Here is a 19,382-nt window from a genome sequence, read left to right on the forward strand (position 1 = left end):
GGATGCAGTCCAGATATTGTCTATAACTGGCCAACTTTGTGGTATATTTGTATCATGTATATATTATGTAAAATGCATTTAGGTGTTCACTCTATGTGTGTGTGTGTAAAAAATTTTGATCATGCTTGTTGGTGTACATAAGGCTCTGCATGCTTAATAAATACGTAGTATCATCAATTTTCGTGGGGAACGAATTTTCATGGTTTTTGTTGTTGCCCCGAACAACGAATTAAATCCCCAATGAAAAATGAGCCACGTAGGATGATTACCCCCTCCCCATTTTCTTACAGAGATTATTTCTAGAGATTAACACAGCTACTGGTATTTGATAAACCAAGGTCAATACTGTAATCTGGTATATAAATATTAGCTTTTACATGTTTATTTTATTTTTTATTTTAACCTTTTGAAACAAGAATTATAAATCATTTTATATTGTTTCAATGCACACGTTCAATAAGGTATCCGATAGCTGTAATTTTACACTCACTGCCATAAATCAATATGAGAGGTAAGTAAGGATGGAGAGAAAATAGAGAAAAGCATAAGCTATTCAAACAATAGTAATCCTGAAAATGAAAGAAAAAATAATAGAAAATAACAATATATGAAAATTAAATTTAATACTTATTCAGATTGATCCTTCATTCGAATACAACTGTTGTTGAAATGTTTAAATCCTTCTGAAAGCACATTTTATTTTATCCATGCATTTTTAATCCAAAAGAACAACAATCCTGTAAAATATACTATAACTATTTCTTGAAACACTATTCTTAATGAAACATTATGTATATACACTTAACTACGGCAGAGTATTAAAGCTCACACTTCACAGATTTTTGGACAAAGCCACTGTATCAGCATCGTGTCAATCAAGTCTCATGGTACTCACAAATGCTTCTCAGGTAAATAATCCCCAAATTGCTGAGTTAAAGAAGTCCAGCTTTCTCAAAACCACTGATAATTAGGTCCGATCTTTCATCTGTCTGGTGCCCCCCCCCCCCAAAGATCTTTCACTCAGTGTCGCATGAGCTGCAATTATCCATTCAGCGTGAATTAGCTTGATTTATTAGATTACAAGATTTACTAATACTGTGCACTGATAATCACCATTAACATCTTCTGTAATGGCATCCATGACATGTTTAGCATACTGCTCGTGGAAGTGTGACTTTAATTCTTCTTTGTACTCTTTATTTACCGTCAAGTCTAGTGGTTGAAGTTGGTCTGTACAAGAGGCAGTCACAAATATTAGCTGCCTGGTAAGCAAGCGCATGCACCGTGTTCGTAGCTTCTAATCTGTTAGGAAGTCCAGGAATGGGGGGGGGGCTAAGTTGAATTCTATGATTCTTAGGCTTTATTGGTGCGGTCCCTCTCAGAATCATCATAGAGCAGCAGGGAAGTTGTACAGACCAGTGGTTCCAGACCAAATAAGCCTTCCTACGAGAACATTTCCCGTAGAAGCCTCAGATTTCAAAAATAAGCCTTCCTACGAAAATTAATTTGCGTAAATTCACTCCCGACTGCAATTTTTTGTGTGCAAATTCAATGATTCCAAACAAAGATTTTAGGGGGGGGGGGGAAATTTATTCCGTCGATGAAGTTTGCAAGGTTTGGCTGCCTTTTCATGAATAAATTTGATCGAGACCGATTCGATATCTACTACGCGGATCATGAAGATTAATCGTGATAAAACCATGCGGTATTGCCTGGGCGCGGCTGAAGAAAATTTTAAATTTGTTTATGTCCATATCGCCGTTGCACCAAGTCTGATGAATATTTCTCAACGTGTGAGTATCAACGCCATTGAAAACGGATAAGATATTGCAATTGTCCCTAATTACCTTTGGAATTTGTGTATATCGCTGCGTCACGTAAATCACATCGGTGTTCTTGTGTCGGCCACGCGAGAATATCCTAGCTGGATTAGTTTGCTTATCCAGCATAACATCATCGAAAACAACAAGATTATTAACATCGCCATCTAAATTTTCCACGGATGGGGTTTCATTGATGTCTGTGATGAATTCGATTGTGCCTTCGTCGGTATTGTCGCTGATTTCCTTTAGCACTTGATAACAACGCTGATCATCAACGGACGGTGCAACCAAATACAATTTGTCCCATTTTAGCCATCGCATTATCAAATTTAGCAACAACTGCGTCTTTCCAGAACCAGACGGGCCAATAATTATCATCCTTATCGAATTCGGTAACACCGCGTTGTGTTTCGCTTGCTCGCGTCGCTTCGTGGCCGAAAAATCAATTACATTCATGTTACTAAAATACATGGATCTATATTGTGTTAAGTGTCGCACTCACACAGCTACGATAAATCCAATCGAAATTGTCACACGCAATAACAGGAACGCAATTGCAGGAGAATGCGAAGTTTGTAAGACACGCAAGTTTAAATTTGTAAAAAAAAAAATAGAAGAACCGGAGGAGACATTACCGCCTCCATGAAAAATCTACCCGGAACTCCCTGGGCGAAATATCCCGGAGAAAAGCATCTGCCAGGATGCTCATCTCTCGGGATATCCCGTCTTTCTTTGGGTGAAAGTTCCTGTGGTTTCCAGTTTGTCGATGTTGGTTCTGGAGGTGGGGGGCGCCAAATGGGGCGTTCTGCAGGACTCCCCCTTGGATATAATGTAGGAGAGAGAGGAGGATGGCGAAGATCAAAAGAGGAGGAAGAAGAACTATCACTCTTAGGTAATTGTTCTGAAGGGAGGTAAAAGGAAGGGGAGGGGATTATGGGGATTAACATGTCACTCGCCAATGTAGGTGACTGAATTGTACTTCTCTTCATTGCTTTATATTTATTAACATCCAATAAAAATTTTGCAAAATTTTCATCATAATATTTTATTAGTTTTCCTGAACCACCAAAATAAATTATCGCCATCCAATCAATTTCTTTGACTTTATCGGCAATATCCTTATTCAAAAAAAATCTTTTATTTTCCGGAGAATCATCCGCAGCCATCTGAATTTTTGAATCATAGTTACTGAGTAAATGCAACAAGTTCTTTTTCAAATAATTATCAGCGGATATGTTAGGATTAATTACAAACGAACTACTACCCACAGATGGTTTATATTCGCTTGGTTGAGTTACTGATTCCTGATCACTCTGATCTTTTTTCTTTTTTGATTTTCTCTCCTTTTTCTGAGGTGTAATTTTTTCTTTTGGTCTAGCTCCTAATTCTTGTGGTTGAATATCTTCTTCCTGTGGTTGAATATCCTCTTCCTGTGGTATTACTTTTCTTCTTCGTGTTTTAGCTTTTTCTTCCTTCTCCTGTTGTTTTCTTTCCTTCTCCTGTTGTTTTCTTTCTTCTGCTACTTGCTTATTATATCTTTGTGTGTCTTTTGCTGCTTCTAAAAATCTCCTGTAGCGCGGATCCGTTACCGTACTCACATGTGTTTTTCCCGAGTAAACTTTATATACCATGTTGTACCAATTATCACGAGTTCCGTATCTTTTTTTTCCTATTGCAGTCAAATATTCATTTCGAATACTAAACATATCTTCCGCAAATTGACCAATTCGATCTATGGAATACAGTGTCGAGAGCGGTCGTGATATTATTTCCCATCCCTCATCGGTGAAATTTTCTCTTAAATTCTCGATACTAAACTTCCCCTTTTTTACTCCCGGTTTTCCTCTTCCAGGTTTTCCATTACTTGCTCCAGAATCAATTGCAGGTTGTTGCCCTTGTGCTGCTGCTGCTATTGCTAATAGCTCGGGTAATGTTCGTGATTGTTCCTCAATACCTTTCAACATGGGAAAAATTCCCTTTTTCCTGGTATCTGGATCTTTTTCGTCACCAAATACAACTTGCTCGATTGTTCCGGTAACTGGCTTCAACCATTTCGATGATTCCTCGGCAATTCCATGTTGCACATCTTCGTAACCACGAACATTTCTCTTAAATAATTGTTTTGTCGGGATAAGCTTCTTTAATGCCGCTAATTGCTCTCGCGCTAATCTAGCAGAATGAGGCTCTCCAACTGTACTAGCTTTCGGACTCATATTATTTTCAAATATATTGTTTTAATGCGAGGTAAAATTAGGATCCGCAGCCAAACCTTGCAAACTTCATCGACGGAATAAATTTCCCCCCCCCCCTAAAATCTTTGTTTGGAATCATTGAATTTGCACACAAAAAATTGCAGTCGGGAGTGAATTTACGCAAATTAATTTTCGTAGGAAGGCTTATTTTTGAAATCTGAGGCTTCTACGGGAAATGTTCTCGTAGGAAGGCTTATTTGGTCTGGAACCACTGGTCTGTACAACTTCCCTGCTGCTTCATAGAGAGGACCCGCTATTGCCAAAGGATTAATTATTTTTATGTCTGTATGTTGTTCCATTAACTGTGGTTGTGCATGTGTGAAAACAAATAGAATTTAGAATTTAGATAAATTTTTATAAATTTTGGATTAGGGTTTATGCACTGTCCTAAACTAGTTGAATTCTACCATACTTAAGCCACTGTGTTAATGCCATGATTGTCAGAAAGTACTGATGGTGAAACTTGATGGATAGTGGTTTAAATAAGAGATCATTCATATGTACTTTAATAACCGATTGACCTAGTTATTGTTGGCTGCATCAGCTTCCTTTGATGTTGAGCACTCAAATGAAAACATGGTGAAAGTGATTAATCTTGACAGATGTTTTATTTGTGCTTATAGAGATGGAGGTATTGTTTTAGTGTTATTGGCTGCATCAGCTTCAACTGACGTTACTCACTTGGTCGGAAACACGGTGTAAGTATTGAACTTGCCAGGTCTTTGATTTGTGCTCATACAGGTGGTAGTATTGTTTTAAACATTAAAGTGACTGCCGTTTGCATCTGCATAGTTTTATTCTTTTGTATTCTTTATTTTGGGTATTTGTGGAGGTTAAACCATGAAATTAAATACCTACTAATATGCAGACTTTTACAGGCAAAACCACGAATTTAAGTACCTTTGAAAATGCCTTTTTTAAAAATACTAAACCACGAAAATTGAGCCCAATGAAAATAAATGATACTACAGTACTTGGTTCCTCTTGAATGCACTAATCTATTATACCTTTTCTGTACGATGTTTATTTCCCAGCTGTATTTTATATATTTGCCTCTACATACATAGATAATTCAGGGCCACATAGGAAATTAATTTTTGTACTGATTGCATCACCCTCGTAAAATGCTTTATTATTAATATTATATTAAAAGAATCCTATTGATTTCATGTTCCAAAGGTTAAAAGTCAAGGTTACTTTGACACAAACATGATAAATGGCTTATGTAGCAAAAATTAAGTATTTGACATGTACCTTAACCAAAGTTTGTGAATGCTTATACTCTGAGTAAGAAAGAAGCCTTTTGATTTTGGGATAAGTGGTCAAGGTTGTTGTGACTGAAAGAAGACAAAATGGTGTTAACTTGGTACCTTTTGTTCTTGACTAGACAATTTGACCAAGGTTTATTGAGGATTTCTCGTTAAGGTCAGGAAGAGGCCAGATGAGTTGGTGGTCAAAGGTCTTTGTCATTATGATTATAAGAAAAAGGTGTTTTGCATAATGACTTGTGTTCTAGAATAAGTTCCTTGTCCATTAAACTTTGTGAATGGCTTGCATTTAGATAAGAAGGAAACCTATTGATTTTGAGTTCTAAATGTCAAAGATCAGTGGCATGGTGCAGTATGTATTATTAGTAAATGTGGCTTCTCTGCAGCAAGTTTAATTCAAGACAGCAAATACCTCATCCAAAGGTGAAAGTCAATCTCCAGAGTCAACCATGCCCAACTAGTTCATACATTGGGGACAATGAAATATGGGGTAGATTTATACTTTACCAATCATACTAATCTTGATGCTGTGGTGAGGGAAACAAAAATACATGGAAACATTATATGGAAGTTGATAATGCTACTACTACTACTACTACTACTGCTACTAATAATAATAATAATAGTCATAATAGTAATTGTGAGGGAATAAAGTGAATACAAAAAATTTCTTTCAATTTCTTATCAAAGAAATATATGATTACTTACAAAGACAGTCTGATTAAAATTGAAATCTGACATAATGGAGATCTGACAGGAACCGATAAATGTCCATGCTTAGCTGACCATTGGCATTCCCTGTTCAGTTATATTTAGCAGTCTATAAGATAAAGATTTGCATTTTTCAATTGATAGCATTGTCATAAGAAAAAATGTTTTTGAACCATATTTTTCTCCTCCAGCACTATGAAAGCTGTGAATCTAATTGGTGAAATCAAAGATCAGCAGAACTTGACTTTGTATCAGATCTACTTATTGACAAGTCAGTCTCAGCTTTAATAAATTTTTCATAGACAAAGAATAAGCAAAAATTATAGCAATTTCAATAATATTAATTTTCTGCAGTGTCCAGGTATGGTGTTGTCACAGGTGGGAGCAGGGACAAGCAATGCAGGTACAGTACATGTAAAAATAATCTCTATTGGGTCTGTAATAGCAATGAGGGAATTCTGTGGAGGTTTTACAGTATTTGACCTCTGCAAGGCCATCTCCTAATAGAACTCTTTGACTGAGATTTACTGGATTCAGTGCCAGTCCCTAAAATCGTTATTCTATAAATTCTTTGATTGTCATGGGTATAAATTTTCATTGTTTGGCATAAAAAGACCATATTGTTTATTATTGTAATGTATTATTATTATAATATGAATTATTTTAAATATAACATGAATGGCCTCAATGACATAAAATTGACATCAATTGACTGACTGGTCTAAAGTGCTTGTCTTTACAAATCAATGCCATCTCATCTCGTTCCTCTTGGGTTCGAGTCTTGAACTTGCCAATGGGGGTATGTGAGAAGCCTTGCCAGTAACTACCTGTGGGTTGGTGGTTCTTACCATGTTTTTCAGGGCCTCTTCCTCCACCAGTTATACTGGCTACCATGTAGAGCCTATCATGTGCTGAAAAATGGTGTTAAACCCTCAATGTCAACATAATCATGCTCTTAACCTAAACACATAATTGCCACATGGTAAACTTGTGTATACTAGCTTCTTGGAGACCAATTAAACAGCAGAAAAATTGTATTACTATTATATAAATCTTAGTTCATTTTGTCAGTGGTATTCATTGTGGGGACTTTATCACAGTATCAGAGCTTGATTTCATGTATGTTTGTGTGTATCATGTTTGTCAGTTCTTCCCTAATTGCTTAAAATACCAATTTGCTTTTGTGTAGCACCTCGGAACTGTAAATAACATTGACTTTATCAGATCATTGCAGTATATCTCTCAGATCAGTTCCTGCACTGTTTGTCCTACATATTATTTAAATGGCAGCTTGGGTTCATACTGTTTGTAGTTGGATGTTCATTATGTATAGGAAACATATAGTAGAGGTCTCTATCAAATAGGTTAGGGAACTCAGGTAGCTCAGTTGGTAGAGTGTTTGACTCATAATCCACGGGTTATGGTTTCATTACCGTACAGGCCAACCAGGGTCAGCTGCCCAGTTGTGTCCTTGGGAAAGACTTTGTTGTTTGGTTTTGAGCACATCATTGGCTTTATTATGCCATGGAAGGGGAGCTAAGTGCCTTTCCCAAGTAGGCACTTAGCTCCCATTTCTTTGGCATAATATAGTCAATAAAGATCTGGAAATGCCATAAATCAAAGGTCACATTTTCACAGGTAATATGAACTCTGCCTTAGAACCTTGCAACCTGAATTCCATCTACATCCACTGAAAGAGAGTGTTCATATATATGGTATGTTTTATGAGGATGAGTAGATGGCAATGAAGGTTTTATACAGCGGGGATCAATCAGAGATTAAAATCTGCAGATATTTGCTGCTGTTTCCATCTCTAGTCAGCTGATGAAAGTTTGACAAGAACTTTCAAAGGTGGACACATTTGCTATACACAACAGACTTTAGGGTTAATTTCTTGTGAAATTTAATAAACAATTTAATTATGTTTCTAACAATGTGTACGTTTTGTGAGCAAAACTTTCACAGGATTCAACAAGTTTTGTTAATTTCATATAAAGTTAGCAGGAGTTAAATACTTTTTGTTGACAACACGTTGATAGGAAGCTAGACACATCAGTCACTTTTGTGCCCCTGTCACTGTCATCACCATATAAGGTTTTGGTTAAATTTCTCCAGCAATGCATGACCATTGACTTGACTTGCAGGTCCTGGCCTTCTCGTTATTATTCATACTTTAATTAAATTCTTTTATCAAACTCTCAACAGGAGTCAGTAGATTGATGCCTTTAGTATTATACAGTAAGACATGTTAGTAAAATGTTATACTGATGTCACGGTATGAGTTATGATGTAAGCATAACATCTTATATTAATTATTTTGTCCTTGCAGGTTACACTTTGTTAGGCTGCTTTGGTGGTGCACTACTATATGGAGTTGTGGAGCCACTAATTACTCGATTACTATCAAGTTCTCATCAGCTGAGACACCAGTTGTAAGTTCTGCTTCCAAAGATAAACTAAGTATGATTCACTTAACTGAGCCTACCCTATATAAATATCCCTGAACCTACACCATGTTATCTTGTAATGTCAACAAAAAATATTGGTCCCAACTGTACCCTATTTTCACAGGCTGGCTAAAAATGTAATACAAATTTGTACCAGTTTTCCTACCCTTTTTTTAAGTTTTGTTCACTCCATTCCTGGTTTCTTCCCCCACCAAATATACAGTCTGCCATGTATAGCCTATTGTGCAGAAAAATAGCATTTAAACTCCAAACAAAACCAAAAACTTCTACACACATTCATCCCAAGGTCCAGTTGATCCTGAATCAAAATGGTGCTACACAGACATGCACTATGGCTACCACAGCAGCCATCTTGAAAATTTTGTTATCACCAATCCACCCGAAGCAATAGTCGTATCAAAGTGGAGTTTCTCTAAAAGAATTCTTATAATAAATGTAATTCTGACATCCAATATGGCTGCTGTGGCAGTCAGTTTGAAAATCTTGTAACCACTACTCCTACATGGAAAGTCATATCAACATGGGGTTTTCGCCAGAAGACTTCTCATGATGTCTAGTTGGTCCAAAAATGAAAATGGTGCTGATCTGACATCCAGTATGGCCACCACAGCAGCCGTCAGGAAAATCTTGTTATTGCAACTCCTCCAGAACTGAAAGTTACATCTTGGGGTTTGCACCGGAAGACTTCTTTTGGTGTCTAGTTTATCTTCAGTAAAAACTGTGACAGTCTGATATCTAATTTGGCTCCCACAGCAGCCAGCTTGAGCATCTTATTTCTACTCCAGTTCTGTTTCTCATTGCCAACCATAGTACTTTTTCCCCACATGGTAAAGAAAACAAAATCACACAAAAATCACATTAAATATTTACAATATTACCCTGATATTAAAACAAGTGCATAGGAAATGTTTTCTGGGTCCTAATTATTTACAGAAGAACAAAAAAAAATATAGGTTGAAATGACAAAACAATCAAGACACTAAAGCTGCCTACACATGTTGCATTCACTCCTTTTGTAATATTATTAGTTGCTTTGTAACTAAATTGCGTACTAACCATATTATAAAATAAATAATGCTTACAAACAGTGTTTTTCATCCTCATTTCATTTCAGATTACTGTGCAGCTTTTAGCTCCATGACATGACCAGAAAAATACATAACTTGCAATGCAAAGTACTACATTGCAGCAGAACAAATATGATTACCATAAGTTTGAAATTCAATAACTGTTTATCTAATAAATGTTTCCTTTATTTATTAATTTCTTTATTTATGGTTGAATTTAAATATTTAGAATTCAAAAAGTGTTCCTTTTCTCATCAGAACACATTTAGAGGACATATATTTCCATAATAATTAAGCTTAATATATGTTGCATTTGAGTGGTGATATTGTGAGTACCAGGACTTAAAGCTTATGTGAATTCATCTTTATAACAGTTCATATCTGCAGTCTTAAGCTCTTTAAGTACCATAAATACATGAAGATTATTTCATCTTCTCTACAGAGCCCACATTATACTCCACCATCATTTCCTTGGTCCACCTCTTAATGTATTTATTTTGAATTTCGTTTTGTTTTTTGGGTGGGTGGGGACATGTCCTGCTTGGTATATATTTCAATCTTTTATTGTTTCATATATATATATATATATATATATATATATATATATATATATATATATATATATATATATATACAGTGTAATGACAGGTAATTGCTAACTACTGTCAGTTTCTTATCTCGTGACACCTTTGTATTCCCAATATTCCCAACATAAGTGTCAGATCTTTGAATTTAGAGTAATAGCCATGTTTAGCAAGAGCAAAGATCAGACCAAATGTAGTCAAACTACAGGAAGTGCACATGCACTTACTGACAAAGGGTGATATTTTAATGGGAATGGAGACATTATTTTACTTGCAAAGAATTCTTGTAATTAAACCAATTGAAATGTATATAGATATAAATATTGTGAATAATTAACTTTAAAATGCCTTTTGCATAAGCACATGGTAAAAGACCCACTTAGTGGAAGTTCAGTATAGCAACGTCTTCTGTCAAGGAGTGGAGATTATTTCTGAGATTGAAGTTTTAAGAAAAAGACTGAAGTTCTATATGTGACTCCCTGTTATGCGTTGGGGTGGGGTGCTCCCAATATTTATTTGAATTACTGTGGAATTTCCACCCTGGCTCGTTTTTGTAGGAAGTGAAATTAGTGATAGAGAGAGGTAAAGCTCCAAGCCCCCAGTCAGCAATACCGACAATTAAATTAAGAACACAAGGGTGAAATCCAAAAGAATAACAATTTAATACATAATACAAATTAAACGATATTAAGTTCTCAACCAATCTGCTTCCTCTCGACCATGTGACAACCTATTTCATCACGTGATTTTAGTGTGAGATGGCTTTCCCCTGTACTTGGTTTCTACTCATCTGAGTTTACTACGCCAATTGCTTTCCTCCTTCCGGCGTTCTCCGATTCTTCCTGTCCTCCTCCCCTTTTGTCTTCCTTTCTCCTCCTCCTTTTCTTTCTCTCTTTCCTTCAACGAGGCTTGTTCCCCGCCTAATTCTATTCTCTATTTCTCCTTCTGGCATTAACCGCCTATTTCTATCCTGTTTGAGACTCGGGATGTCACTACTCTGTCCCCAAAAGCTTCCTTTATGAAGCTTTCTGTCCTTAGAATGTACTAAGAGTTTTCCCGCCAAATCACGAGTGGCTCCCTCGGAGTGAGTATATTCTGCTTTACCAGTACGATGGCTTACAAATCACTAATTCATTATCAGTTCAAAGGACTGTTAAGTTCTGGTTCGAATTGATGGCCCCACCCTTCCTCAGTTCTGATTGGATATCAATTCTACCCCAGTCTGTCCAGCTTAACAGACGAGCCTCAGGCCATCTGTCAAGCGGAGAGATTTACAATAGCATCGAGGGTCCTTTGTTCTTAGAATAAAGCTTTTAACATCCATATGCTAGTGTTAACACCTAACGAAGGGTGCTTGTACAAACAAAATCGCTGTAACAGTGCAGGGTCGACAAACTCATTGCGCTAACCCATTCCTTTGTTCCTGACTTACGTAATCGCGGGCAGGCAAATGTGACAAAGACATTTAGTTTTTAATCGAATGCTACATACTTTTTCTTCCCCACATAAACATATGTATCATTTGTCACATATCAATCCTACTGCATTATCATCTTTGTTAAAGCTCTTGTAAGTTTGGCTTCAGTATATATTGTAGGTTGTAGCAGGGTTTGTAAGTGAGATACCATGTTCAACAATTGTTAATCTATTTCTCAATGCTGTTGTAATTTTTATATTAAAATTTTTACGTGCAATTAGTGAATGTTTTCACTGTGTCCATTTTTCAGTTTGGACCATGCGTACGGATCTCCATACTTTGTGACAGTCATGCCTATAGCTGTGACTCTTGCAGCAGTAGTGTTTGGGCTGGAGATTTATTTCCCTTGGAGGATGGAACTTGTTGATCATCAGGTGGGTAATTTTTAGAGTGTGCCACCAGTATAATAGCATGTGTTTTATATAAAATACACTTAATTTTCAGCAAGGGTATTGCCAAAATTAATTTCCATCAATATGTTCCTTTGCGAAAACCACAGAAATTGGGCACTACAGATTAAGTGCTCAATACAGCAAATACTGTAATGAAATTTATTTTTGCATCATTCTATTTTCCCTAGTTGAGAGCATTTTTTTTATTTATGATTGAATAATGACTTTAAATTTTGATACTTGATTTGATAACTGGATATGTGCAGAATAAATGTTATTAATACAGCACTATTCAGCTGTCAAATCCCATAGATAAAATATATATAATCTGTATTATCTAGTTTTTATTCAGATATTTTAATTATGTATTTAATGCATGTTTTTGATTTGATTTGTCTAATGAGTAGACAAAATTTGCTTACGTATGGCACATCATGACACCCATGTCCATTCAGTCCTGTATAAAACAAATGGACTCTTCCATATCTCCAGGACCATCATGGAGGATAACATGTACATAGTGTTTTTTCTGCATGTTTCAGATGAGTAGTGTTGCTGAACTTGTCAGTACACATGGTTGTCAAATCATTTGTGCATGAAATGAATTAGGCAATTTTATCTACATTTTGAGATGATCACGTGAAAATTTAATGAACTACGGATGTGAATATCATTTGCAATGCAGAGCTGAAGAAACTATAGTTGGGTCTAACTGAAAATGGTTCCACGCCTCCTAAATGGGTGGTTAAATCAACATGGGGTTTTGACTAAAACAACTTTTTATGATATCTAGTTGATCCCAGATGAAAATAGTGCTCTATCTCACAGCAAGATGGCAGCCACTTTGAAAATCTTATTGCTACTCTGCTTAAATTAAAGTAATAGGAACATGGCTTTTCAGAAGTGGTCTTGATATGATATCTGGTTGGCCTTAAAGGAAAATGGTACCAATCTGATCTCAGATATGGTGATGACGGAAGCCATCTTGAAAGCTAATCACTGCTTCTCATAAAATGGAAAACATTGAGTTTTTACCAGAAGACTTGTTATCATGTTAAGTTGGTTCTGAATGAAAATGATGTTGATCTGATAACCATTATGACAACCATGGAAATCATCTTGAAAATCTTATTATAGATACTCCTCTAGAATTGATAGTCATATCAGCATAGGGTTTTCATCAAAAGACTTACTATGCTATATAGTTGGTTCTTGTTGAAAACCATACACGCAGACATCCATTATATCAGCTACAATGAACATATTGAAAATCTTGTCACAAATTTCACCTGAATAGATAGTCATATTGGCATGGTGTTTTCACAGAAAGTCTTTTAATGGTGTCCAGTTTGTCCAAGTGAAAATGGTGCTGATCTTAATCCACTATGGCTGCTACAGTGGGTAATTTGAAAATATTATCGTTCAAGAAAATCAGAGATGGTTTCAACACTTGACAGTTTAAAAGAACAAATGGTCTTGTCTAGATCCACTATGGCTGCCACAGCAGGTAATTTGAAAATATTATCATTGAAGAAAATCAGAAATGGTTTCAACACTTAGCAATAAAAATGAAAAAAAATCTTGTCTTGAATTCCTGAAAATACTTTTCAGACAGTAGAATGTCAGTCCTGATGAACTTTTGGTTCTCACACACTTTAGCATCTGGTAATAAAAATGTATCGTTGTATTATCAAGGAGGGTATTCTTATCTCGGGCAAAAGGGATCATTGATGTTTTCTTGCTCCAGTGACTTTGATGGGTATTTCGAATATGCTTCATAGGGGCAGGCAAAACTTGTCATTTTTGCAGAATTTGTTTTAAAGAAGGGTTTTCACGTTGTACTCTACATATGAGATACTATCAATCATCAAATTGAAATTTAAAGCTATATAAAATAAGCCCGAGTATTAAGAAATCATGATTGAATTCTTTGTACAGATCTTTGTGAAATCATTATTGTTTGTGGGTACCAGTTATGGGATTTTCTTGGGTCAGCTGGACCATGACTATAATGTTGCAATGAAAGTTGGACAATGTTGCCATTTTACTCCTTTCCTTTTTAAAATGCAACCTTTATGTGATGGAAAAGAATCTCTCAAATGTGCTTTTTCCTATCAAGGCTATTTAAAGGGCCATGTGTGTATATTTACAAATGTATATGAAGAATTCTAGATTATTGCTTAATTTTCTCTGGGTTTGTTATGTTAACATTTTTGAGGATATATTTTCATAGGTCATGTCCATCCAAGCATCCCTCCATTCCCACTTTCACTGTTTTCTGTCAGATCAGAACAAAAACCTACAATAATTGAGGAAATGTGATCATACTTGGTATAATGCTACATGATGAGTAGATGACCAGATAAGTTTTGGACTCCTGATGCAGCCCCCAGTGCAAGAGGTGATGGGGGTTAACGGTCTGATTGTCATAGTTAATACAGACTGTTCTTGTAACCTCAACTCCATCTACCCTGATTGAGGGAGGGTGATCAGCTTAGGTATGATTTTCCAGAGATGCTACCATGGCATGTAAGTGCACAAATCATGCAAATATTGTACAGATTTGTGCACTTGGAAAGTAGTGATGCAAGAGAACTCTCACAAATTAGTTCAAAGTAAAAAAATATAAAAATGCACCCTTAACAATATACAATTTTTATTTAACTGTCAAGATAAACTGAATTAATAAGAATCTTACAAAAATTTAAAAGTTAGGATATTTATTTGATCAGAATGTAGATGTTAAGTTAATACAAAAGGATGCTTGGAAATCCTGCTAATTTTTTATAACAAATTTTTTATAACAGAAAAACTTGTGTTCTAGAAGGGTTCTGCAATAGATGCCCTTTCGTCTTAATTGTGTGTATGCAAACTTTGGTCCATTTTTGGAATGGGAGACTACAATCAACTATGGTTGAATGAAGAATTACTGAGACTTCTCAACTTCAAGTCTGTGCTGGCACAAATGTTCATGGTGAATGACAGAATGAAAAAATTGAAGGATGAAGTGTAGTTTCTTGACAAATGGAGGATGATAAATCTGAAAGAATGTTAGAAACCAAGTTGGATGAACTGCCTAAGAGACCAAAATTTGATGTAAAGTTTCAGAAATCCTTGCTTTTATAGTAAAAAATGGTCGCAACACAACACTAAGATGGGAGATATGTTGTATAATTTTTGCAAAAATTATAGGAAAAACAACTTGTTTACATATGAAATCAGTGTTTGAACTTTATAACACCAATGCATGACATACAGTCACCAGATCACATGCATTTTGCATCCATAAGACATTGCCAGCAAACTGTACAAAACAACCATAAAGAACAGTTTCCCAACTTGTTGAAGCTGATTAAGATAGCTATGCTTGGACTCCTTCAAGATGGCAGACTGTAAGAGCTTAGGCCCCCTCCAAAACAGAAATGTGTTTCCTGTTGCAATGGTTTTAAAATTAGTGTAGGCAGGTCTCTCTTTTGTTAACATAATACATGTTACCGGTAATGTGATTTTTTGTGATTATTTTAAAAAAAAATTTTTTTGTTGTTGTTGTTGCCATGGTGGGGAAAAAAGGGCTATAGTTGGCAATGAAAAATATGGATGGAGAGCCAACTGGGAAAACACATTTTGTTTGCCTTATACAAATGATGATGATCTGCCATCAGATATGGTAACCATTAATAAAAACGTAAACCTGTTAATCTTTTCCCAAACCAAACTTCACCAAATTTGTCAGAAAAAGCATCCTTACATAAATGTTTTCAGGTTTATACAAATGATGCCAGTATGCCATCAAATGTGACCACCATTACTAAAAATCCAAAACTGCTTAACAGAATTTGTCCACATTTGACATAAAGCATCATGGCATAAAAGCTTTAAAATTTGTTACAAAATTGTGCAAAATTGTGCAGATCTGCCCTTAAATATGTCTGCATTTTATTTACTTATTTAACAGGATTTGGCCATATTTGTGAGCATCCTGACAAAAAAGTCCTTTACATTTCTTGCAAATAATGCTAATTCACCATCACATATGGTTACAGTTATTAGAAGTAGATAAATCTTGAAATGGCTTTTTCTCAAAAACCACTCAACAGAATCAGACTAAATTGACAGAAAGTATCATGGCACGACAGGTTTTCAAGTTTTGTAAACCAGTTTACCATCAATTATAGCCACTAGTACTAAAAAAATAAAAACCTTTAAACTGCCTTTTTGCAAGAACCACTTAACAGAAATTGACAGAAAGCATCATGATATAAAGAACATTTAAATTATGCTCATCCAATATCAAATGTGGCTGCTATTACCGTATTTTCGCGCATTTAAGACGCACCTAATTATAAGACGCACCCATATATAAGACACGGGTTTTGACGATTTGTGTAAAAAATATTTTACATAAGACGCCCACGAATATAAGATGCACGCGGCCTAGCCATCTGCCGCACTGAGCAATTTATCTCCAGTGGTTTCCTTTCCTTTATCATAAATGAAAATTTGTCCAATGTTTCATCACCCGTCGGATGTAAACAAGGCTTCATTACCATTTTTAGTTGAGATCAAAGAATTGTCTGAGGCAGGACCGCAACGGTTATCGCTTATTCTTATCTTCCGCTGGGCCAATAGCGGATGGGTTGAGTACCTGGTATCTAGATTCTAGAACAATAAACGCCAGATGTAAAGGCGGCTTCATTGATCTGCTAGGCCAAGTCTTCACCGGGTGGGATTAGTACTGTACATAGACCAATAAATGCCCGATGTATGTGGTTAGCATATATACCGGTAAACGTGGGAACAGTCTCTTATTACCGGTATATATAAATGAGTGATCAATTTGCTTAGCATTTTTAAAATTTATAAAATTGTCACGATGCCGAAGTGAAAATCATATATGGCCGACTTTAAATTAGACGTCATCAAGTTTGCCAAGGAGCATGGCAACAGAGCTGCTGGAAGAGAATTTAGCTGCAGCGAGAAGAATGTACGTGATTGGAGATTGGAGGAAGAGGAGATTAAGAAGATGAATCCAAGGAAACGAGCTCGTAGAGGTAGAAAGGCAAGATGGCCGAACTTGGAAGAAAATCTAGCCAACTGGGTGCATTTGCAACGTGACAGTAACTGTGCCGTTTCAACGATAGCAATCAAGCGATTCAAGTTTCTATGAATTTGAAGCCGAAACTGATGACGATGAAAATGAAGATGAATAGAACAATACAGTACATTGATTTTTGATCAAGTCAAACACTATTTAGTAACAGTTTATTATATTGTGTTTAATAAAATTTTTAAATATATGGTAGAACTGATTTTCATATTTAAGTCGTATATTGAACAAATTCTTGTCTTGTTTTCTAACTATTTAGTCTTGTCTTGTTTTCGAATGCACCCACCAAAGGTACTGAAAATTTAAGTATCTTTGAACCCAACCAGATGTATAGGTAATATAGCCACCGTAGTTTTTGCTGTGATAATTAATAACAATAAACAAAACTATTTAAACATACTATAGTATATAAATTTAAAACATTTACTCCTACTAAACTTAGATCTGCAATAATTATACAAAACATTGAAATGAAAGGATTTGAAATTTGAAGTGGCCTGCATTGGATTGGTACACGTGGTAATTACTGAACACTTACCCAATTGTTTTTACAACTAGGAATGAAAATCGTGAAACGTGAATTTCGACCGCAATAATCGTCCTTCAATATCACACACTGTACCGTTCGTTCGTGTTAAAAAATACTTAGATAAGACGCCCATTAATATAAGACACACCCTGGGTGCGGGGTAAGTAAAATTTTGTATAAGACTCGTCTTATATACACGAAAATACGGTACTGAGAATAGAATAACCTTTAGCAATATCTCCATAAGTTCTCAAAAGAATTTGTTTAAATATTTGCATAAAGTCGTAACTTAAAGGCTTTTCAAATTGATGCAAATCATGCTGTTTCAACATCGTACACCTCTCTCTTGATAACTCGTGCACAACAGGATCCTAAAAACAGACTGCAGTTAAAGCAAGGGTGTGAGTTACCGAGGGACCTCAAACAATTTAAAAAGGGATGCCATCAGTCTGGACATTGATGTCAAGAAGAGGAGGGTTGGGGCTGTAAATTGGTTTAATACTTGTTATATATTTGGGAATACATGGTGAATAAATGTCATTCTTTTTCTAATGAAGTTGTTAACTTTTCTGTATAAATTACTTTCATCTTCAAGATAACCAACATTTGAAAGATTGTTAAAAACATGACTCCAAGAGGTTTTGAGACACATCATGTGTACCTCCAAAAAACATTGTGTATTATGTGACAGCTTTCACATGTTAATGTGGATATATTCAACTGTTATTGTTGATTTTTCTTTTTAGACTTTCCTTTTATCAAAAATTAGGGACATTTAATTCATGAAACAACAGCAGTCAACATCAAAACTTGATATTTAAAAAAAAAAGTGTTATATGAGTAAAATATTGGTTCTGTGATTTCAGTGCAAGTAACAGTGAAATTTCTGCTCAACCTTGAGCAAGCCTTCGAGTGCTGATTTTAAGTTCACTACAAACTTTGGAACTGTCTTCTCAATAATGAATTGTATTTGTGAAACAAAGCTTTTTGTGCACTAAATACTCCTTTTGTTTTGCTTCTCCTGCTGCCATTGACCACATCTGCAAATTATTAGGATAAATTGCTGATTAACGTTAGATAATTGAATTACCATATGCTACTTACATGATAATATTTAAAACAGTGTAAAACTAGTTAATTAGAGTTATCTGGCTTGACACACTATCGCGACCTAGCTATATGCAGGTATGGTTTGCATGCCTTTCAAATTTGTTTTTTATTATTACGGTAAACCGTATTTCACCCCCTTTATATCAAAAGACATAATTAATGTGATAAAACAAAGCAGGTCTCCTCTTAATTGAATGTAAAATATGACAAACACTTCCACAAATCAGAGATCAAATCAGAGTTGGCACTTGACTTAGGTTGTGAAAACAGTTGCAGACATAGCTGTGAGGGTAGATTGTCACTTTTTACAAACATAGCACTGATGATGATTACACTGAAACTAATAAAAAGATAGAAGTGAAACATGCATTTTACTTGACACAGCTTATTTGATTGCCATTTATTTCTGAAAGTGCTGCCTATAGTAGGCATTACTGACATTTTCATGGATCAAAATATTGTCAAATATTGTTATTTACAGTGTACTGATACAAAAAAATTGTTTTAGAAAATTTAACAAAATATGTGACTTCCTATTAAAACTTTCAATATTTCATGATGTTGAATCAGATTTCTGGGCGCTAACTACCATTT

At 35.5% G+C, this 19,382-nt stretch overlaps 1 protein-coding gene across 5 annotated transcripts in view; it reads left to right on the forward strand.

Annotated features, from left to right (window-relative positions):
• LOC149805273 (uncharacterized) overlaps positions 1-19,382 on the forward strand; it is a 107,039-nt gene that overhangs the window by 53,614 nt on the left and 34,043 nt on the right. For all 5 annotated transcript variants that reach the window (XM_089949008.1, XM_089949022.1, XM_089949010.1 and 2 more), the window contains 3 exons: positions 6,409-6,457; positions 8,384-8,486; positions 11,901-12,024. In XM_089949008.1, coding sequence (XP_089805134.1) covers positions 6,409-6,457; positions 8,384-8,486; positions 11,901-12,024 — 276 coding nt within the window. The remainder of the gene's footprint in view (positions 1-6,408; positions 6,458-8,383; positions 8,487-11,900; positions 12,025-19,382) is intronic.

The sequence above is a fragment of the Sinohyriopsis cumingii genome, chromosome 2 (assembly GCF_028554795.1).
Source record: "Sinohyriopsis cumingii isolate HCF-2022 chromosome 2, ASM2855479v2, whole genome shotgun sequence".
Taxonomy (NCBI): Eukaryota; Metazoa; Mollusca; class Bivalvia; order Unionida; family Unionidae; genus Sinohyriopsis; species Sinohyriopsis cumingii.